The 7,897-nt window shown below is 26.2% G+C and overlaps 1 protein-coding gene across 1 annotated transcript; it reads right to left on the bottom strand.

Annotated features, from left to right (window-relative positions):
- Positions 1 to 2,076: 2,076 nt before the first annotated feature.
- Positions 2,077 to 5,022, bottom strand: LOC115034913 (kelch-like protein 2). Its single transcript, XM_029492447.1, has 9 exons — positions 4,891 to 5,022; positions 4,552 to 4,727; positions 4,383 to 4,479; positions 4,116 to 4,272; positions 3,944 to 4,042; positions 3,721 to 3,857; positions 3,321 to 3,461; positions 2,423 to 2,627; positions 2,077 to 2,273 (listed from the first exon to the last, which is right to left on the bottom strand). The coding sequence occupies exons 1-9, from the start codon at positions 5,020 to 5,022 to the stop codon at positions 2,077 to 2,079; spliced, it is 1,341 nt and encodes a 446-aa protein (XP_029348307.1).
- Positions 5,023 to 7,897: the final 2,875 nt, after the last annotated feature.

Genomic DNA, 7,897 nt, shown 5'->3' with positions numbered 1-7,897 from the left:
TTATTTTATTTAAAACAATATTATAGCTTTTGGGTTTACTACAAGGTTTATTTTAACAATTAGCTGTTTACGGACATTGTCAGTTTTCAATTTTTTTAGTTTTTTTTTCTATAAATACCAATAAAGTTTTATCTGTTGGGACAAAAAGTGTAAAAAATTAATACAAGGCTCCTGATATATTGTTACAACAGCAGTTGAAAAATATTAAAAATACATGTGCACAATTTTTTTTTATAAGCATTTAAAGATCGAATTTTGACAAAATGTATGATATTTAAAATTGAATAATTATTTTTTAGTTAATAATTCATAAAATGTTCAACTTTTATATCTAAGGCTTGAAAATTTAAAACAAGATTCCATGTAATAATGATTAATATATTTTAGTAAAATTTATTAAATAAACACAACTACAATAATCTACACTTAAATTTTTCTTCACATTTTTCCCCAAGTAACCTGAAAAATATGTATTTGAACATTGTTCTAGTGTCACGCTAGGTGTATGTATAACCAATTTCGCTTTCCGCGGTAATTGATGTAGGTAGATGACAACGATACACTTGATATGGACGACTAGCTATCTAAACTTTCATAAAAATCTTCAATATAATGTTTGGTAGCTTAATTACGGTTATCATTGTTCAATAAATGAGTATTGGCATCTTCTTAACAGTTCGAAAATTATCAAAATATTTATTTTAAAAATTAGCTGTTTACGGACATTGTCAGTTTTCAATTTTTTTTAGTTTTTTTTTTTCTATAAATATCAATTAAGTTTTATCTGTTGGGCCAAAAAATGTAAAAAAGGAATACAATGCTCCTGATATATTATTACAATAGCAGATGAAAAATATTAAAAATCTTTAGTGTTTTTTTATAAGCATTTAAAGTTCAAATCTTGACGAAATACCGAAAAATTACGAAATTTGGCATATTATTTTGAGTTAAGAATTCATAAAATTTTTTTTTTAAATCTGAGATTTGAAAATGTAATACTAGATTCCTCATAAGTTTGTCTAACTTTATCAAATAAAAAATGTCTACAAGCAAATCAAATTAAATTATTATGAGCGTTTAAAGTTCATATTTTTAGAAGATTGGATATTCACTCGATTTCTTATGTAACGACTTTGTTGTTTTCTTGTAATTAAAAAACGAATAAAATAACTGTAGATACTAGAAATTTAGCTTAATGTTTATATTTTATTTTTCTATACACCATAAAATTTTGAAAATATTTTGACTCATTTCGAACTATTTACGGTCATTGTCAGTTTTCAATTTTTTTATGTTTTTTTTCTACAATTGTCTATAAAATTTTATTTGTTGGGTAAAAAAAGCATGAAAATTTAATAAAAGGCTCCTTATATATTGTTACAATAGCAGTGGAAAAATTTTATAAATAAATGTTCACAATTTTTTTTTACAAGCATTTTAAGTTTGAATTTTGACAAAATTTGTCAAGCTTAAAATTGAATAATTATTTTGTAGATAAAAATTCATAAAATGTTCAACTTTTATATCTAAGGATTGAAAATTTAAAACAATATTCCACGTAATTAGTAACTCCTTTTACCAAAAAATCTAAAAAAAATACATAAGCACAGTTTATTTTTATACTCATTTTAAGTTAAAATTTACCCGAAATTACATATTAAAATACCTAGAATAACTATTTTAATTATTTTGTTATGATTGTATAATATTATTCGAGGGTACTTGAAACTTCTAAAATATATTATTATATATCTATGATAGTATCACACTATCACGGTTTGTTATTGAGGTATAGCGCGTTATAAGTACCTATAATGGATATTGTGATATGATTAATTTGGAATTTATTACAAGTACCTATTATAGGTCAATTTTTTTTTTGATACCATAGATAAGTATATATATGTCTAATACCTAGACTGATATACCGTCATTTATTTGTACATTGTCAGTAGCCATCCGGTTTATCAGTTATGAGGGTGGCTCTGTGTAACATATACAATTCTAGCCCCCCCCCCTCCCCCCCAAAAAAAAAATAAATAAAAAAAATATTGACCCTAGTTGCGCCTATGGATACTAACAAGTTTTAAAATGTTGTGGTCTATCAAATGCTACAACTCTTGCTGCAGTCCGTGCATCATTACAAGATGTTGTGACCATGGTCCAGGTTTTATTCTTGTGGATGTAAAATTCTACAGAATCAAAAGTAAAAGTTCTAGAAGTTCGGCAATCTCCACCAACGACATACAATAATCCATTTAATACAGCAACTCCTATATTGAAAAATTAATCTTAAATAAAATAGGTAGATGTGTTTAAAAAAAAAATATTTCATAAATTGATTTAGAACTCTTATAAGAGTAATTACCTGGAAATTGTCGACACAAATGCATATTTGGAATAGAAGTTCATAATCCTGTACTTGCTTGCCTGTATGCTTCAACACATTTGTGAACTTTGAATCCATCAGTACCATCTAGAGCATACACTACACCATCTACAACACCAACATCCACAGCACTGCGATGTACACGCATTTTTGTGACTGGTGTCCATTTATCAAGACTGGAATGATAACATTCAACAGAGTTTAATCTCCGCTTTGATAAACCATCAACACTTCCTACCTACACGATAGTGAACTGAATTAATACAACTTGCGGAAAAAGTCACTTCTATTTCAATTGATTTTTCAATGAAAGTGATTGTGTGCATATTTATGAAATGTTTAATAAATACATTGTGTCTTTTAATTACAAACATATATTATTTATTAATAGTTAATTTAGCAAATTTAAAATTGTATATGTTTAACAATTATTATTAGAAATTAAAAATCATACTTGATCAAGTATGAATAATCAATATTTAGTGAAAATTAAAATATTATGTTACAAATATGTTGAATATAACTTGACACTGAATAAAATTCAATTTACTTTTATTAATTTTGTATTATCATTTTCAAACATTTCTTAGATTAATAATATTAATTAGTAATTACATTAATAAAATAATTTGTTGTTATGTATAAGCTGTATAAAAATATAATATACTTTTAATACTTTTATTTAGTTGACCAATGATAAAAATCCGTTTCTCTTTATGATTTACATTGATACATCATACATAGGTATTTAAACAAATATTTGAGTAAGTTCATTATTTATATGTTAATTAAAAAATTTAATTTACTGAAATATTCAATTTTGGGTGTAACTTCCATGATTTTATTTGGATGAATTTATTTATTCAGATTTCATACATGACAAATAGTTAGAATTACAAATTTTAAATCATAAAAGAAAATATTAGCTTACCACAAATAAAAAATTATACAGTTCTCCAATCCCAACACTACTTCTTCTAGTAGTCATATTGGATACCAAATGCCATTCATGAGTTCTGCAGTCAAAAACTTCTGCACCATTTAAACAAATATTACCATCAGAAACGCCAACCTTGAATTAATTATAAAAAATTTATGTATCTACTTTATAACAGAAGTTACTAAGAAATTAATGAGTAATATTTCAATATAACTTACAGCATATAGATATGTTTTATTTATATTTGGTTATTTATCACGCCAAATCCTAAATGTCATCTTATAATTAACATGTCAACAGATGGTTTCCAATAAGGTGTTTCTGAAGATAAATCTAGCAGATAAACAGATTGATGAGCTGATTCAAGTTTCATACCTCACATATAAATCACAAAATTATCTTTTACTACAGCTAGACAACCACTAAAATGTGATGCAATTATTTGTGGCCCAGGCTGCCATTGGTTGATTTTTGGGTCATACCATTCTGTACTATCAAGATTTTGACCAAACCTTAATCCACCAACCGCTAAAATAACCTGTTATAATATTTAAAACGTTAAATATATTGGAAATATAAATAAATTATAACAAATTATACTTTTTAAGAGCCACCGGGTTGTCTAGGTTTTGTCCGTATGTGATGAGGAATGGTGACAAGCTCATCTGACTTAAGTAAATGAAAATGTAGAGCTTCAATTACGTAATTTTTCGCTTAAAAAAATATAAATATATAAAATATAAATTAATTAGTCACAAAAAACGTGTATTTATAGAAAAAACTTACATTTAAGACAATTATTAACAAGAGGTTCCTCAACTATTTTTTTTAATATGTAGTCTTTGGATGTTAATGGTAAACGCACATGTTCCACAAATTGGGGCAAGATACATTTTCTGGCACCCAAATCATATTTCACCCATTGAATTACAGATTCAAATACCTACAACAATCAATATTCGTATAAATTATACTGTATACATGGAAGTAGGTTAAATCATTTTTCCTTCCATTATTCTAAAATAAAACAATAATACATTTTAGATCACCTACTTTTTCTTCAGATGGAACTTCCAACTCATCACAGGCTATCAACTTAACCATTTGTTCGGATGATAAGGATAGGAATTCATCTCCTTCTACCACGTCTCTAAGTATCAAAATATAACAATAATAAATCAAATTGTCTTGTAGAAACATAAAAATAAATAATATTTCATACGAAAAGTAGTGCTGAATATATAATTTGGAACTTGTTAACAACTTTGTACAGCTATGTAAATCAGCTAACGCATTTATAGCAATACAGTTTTTAGGAAACATTTGTGCCTGTAAAAAATCACAAAATGCCTCTTTTACTTCTTGTAACTGCAAGAGATTTGAAGTTTGTAACGAAACCTAGAGAAATGAACATAAAGTACACAATTTAAACAATTTGTTTGTCTATAATTAAATCAAACTTCATATATTATTAGTTATTACCTGTAAATTATTTTCAGTGACAGTGATTTCCCCAGAATAAATAAAGTTTACTAATAGCTATAAGGCGGTTGAATCTAACTGTTTCATAATAACAAGATGTTGATTTTTTTTCACAATTTTTAAACATTGCATGGAAATATGGACTAGCTGATTCTAAAACTACTTTATGACCACATATAATTTTATCATCATCGGTTACTAAACATCTCATCCCTAAAAATATAAAGGTTAACTAATATTTATATAGCAGTTTAAATCGCTATTGATACTTACTTGTGTAAGGATTTTAGTACTTGAAATATCTCCACATAAGACAATTTTTTATACTCGTATTTAGCTGATTCACATCTCCTGCAGGGTTCCGGAATTTGCTTTGTATTTTGCATTGCCAATTGGTTTATAAATTAGGTCTGGTACTTGGAATATTTGAGACTAAAAAATATGCATGAAATCAATTTCAACGTCAATTTTAAGAATCGATAAAATTTATTAATATAGAAATTTCAATTGATAAAATAAATATATGAAAGTATGATATAAATCTCAAGTGTTGTGCAATCTCATGGTTATTCTTTTTTGAATTAATACAAAATAAGAAATTGGCTATAGAAAAAATTGAGTGGGAATAATCAATACTGTAAAATTGAATTTTACTTTCTTATAGATATTGTTTTTTTTTTTTTATTAAAGGTGAAAATAGTAAAATATACCTCTTGAATTCAAATATAATTATGCTGAATATTCTGACTAAACTTTTGGATTTTAAGTGGAGCGAAGAAGCTAGTGGTTTTACAATGGTGTTTCTTGTTGCAAGATGTACCATTGAAGGTGAATATTTGTACAGTAGAGTTTGTTTTCCATATACTGAAATTCAATCAACTATGAGAAATCACCAGAATTACATTAATGTTACAGATGAAGAATATCATGTTGGCAATGTAACATCAAATCTTGTAGAATTACCAAATTTTGATTCTGTTTTATCGTTCTCACTTGATTATATGCATCTAGTTTGTTTGGGTGTAATGAAAAAATTATTAATGCTGTGGGTAAGCAAAGGTCCAGTTAGTGTTCGAATACGGTCAGCAAAAATTAATGAGTTATCTTCGTATTTATTAAATCTTAATGTATTTGTTACTTCTGATTTTGTTAGAAAAAGCCGAACTTTACAAGAGTTAAGTCGATGGAAAGCGACAGAATTCCGTTTTTTTTTGTTATATACTGGACCAATTGTATTAAAGAAAATTATAAGTAAAGAGTGTTATACCAATTTTATGACGTTGAATATTGCAATGATAATTCTTTTAAGTCCAGATTGCAGTCATCTCATCGATTATGCGCGTCAACTATTAGAATACTTCGTAATGAGTTTTCAAAATATTTATGGCACACACTTTGTGTCCCATAATGTTCATGGATTAATACATATTTGTGATGATTATGAACACTATGGCCCACTTCATAACTGTTCAACATTTATGTTTGAAAATTATATGAAAGAACTAAAGTCATTTGTAAGGAAACACGATAAACCATTACAACAGGTTATAAATAGATACAATGAAAAATTCTCTGCTAGTATCACAAATTCAAGTACAAATAATGAACAATTTATTCTGAAACCTATTTTGCAACATATGCATAGTAACGGCCCATTACTTGAAAATATAACTGGTCCACAATATTTTACTTTATTGTATAAAAATATAAAAATACAAATAAAAAAAGGAAAAGATTCTTTTCTTCTCACTAAAAACAATGAAGTTATTAAATGTTTAAACTTTTGTCTAAGAGGTGAAGAAGCTTTAATATTAGGTTGTATATTTAAAAATACAAAACCATTATATGAAGACCCTATGGACTCAAGAATACTGTATATATATGAAGTTAAAAATCTTTCCAAAACTATTCAGTGTTGGAAAATAATGGATTTAAAAAAAAAAATGATTGTATTTAATCATAATGATAAATATATAGCAATGCCTATTATTCATTCTGAATTTTAAATCTGTGCTATTAAATTGTATCCCGTAAATATAATGTATAATGTATATATGTAAATATAATTATATCAAAAAATAAATTTAGTCTAAATTATGAGTAGAGCATATTGTATAGGTACTTAAGTTTGTACATAGTAAACAAGACAAACATTTTAATCCTAGGTAACAATAATTACTATACACACTGATAAATATAATTGTTTTATTAAACTGTAATATTCTTTTAGATGGACCAACAAAGTGGCTGGATTATAGTTATATTTAACAATGACAATAGCGTGGAAGCAGTACCAGATGTATGGTTGAAAAAAAATAATTGTGCATGGCCAGCTAAATCCAAACAAGTTAAAAAATATATTGAAAGACGTATAAAGCCTAATAATAATGATTTTACCTTTTCCAATGCTAGAAAATTGGGAAACAAAGTATACAGTAAGTAGTATTCTCTTTTAAAAATGTTATTTTAAATTTTAAATTTTCATTTATTAAATGTTTTGAAATATATTTAAGGTTCTTTGGCTGAAGCTAGATCTAAGCTACCCAAAGCAATGCATAAGTCAGATATATCTAGTACTGAAGACGAATATTATAGGAGATTAACGAAGAAACACCGTAGTTTATCTCCCAATATAGGCAATTTAAAAAAAACTAAAAGCAGAAATTTAAAATCAAATATTTCAATAAATAATAGTTGCCCTCCTCGCTATATACCTGATGGTATAGTAGTTGGTATTGACTTTTTTTATTTATACATGGTATTTATTTGTTTATTTAAGATTCTAAAGGCAAAACGATTTCTACTAAATGTGTGATCAGTGACTCAGATTCAAACCACGATGATTCAGCCTCTGATATTGACCTGACATGGTTAAAAGCTAAAAAAAAAACTGACTTTCAACATATAGGTAAATTAAATATTATTATAAAAGAACTTAATAAAAATTTTATTTCACCACTTAATAATTGATACAGTATTTAAAAATGTGTAGCATATATAATATATTAATATAAACATAAACCTAATGTCCTACTATAAGGTTTATTTTTTTTTCAAATCTATATTTTGCTGTCTATTTATACATA

Source organism: Acyrthosiphon pisum, unplaced genomic scaffold (genome assembly GCF_005508785.2).
Source record: "Acyrthosiphon pisum isolate AL4f unplaced genomic scaffold, pea_aphid_22Mar2018_4r6ur Scaffold_21522;HRSCAF=24174, whole genome shotgun sequence".
In the NCBI taxonomy this organism is placed as follows: Eukaryota; Metazoa; Arthropoda; class Insecta; order Hemiptera; family Aphididae; genus Acyrthosiphon; species Acyrthosiphon pisum.
The sequence above is the reverse complement of the archived record's forward strand: the minus strand, read 5'-3'. Positions and strand labels throughout refer to the sequence as shown.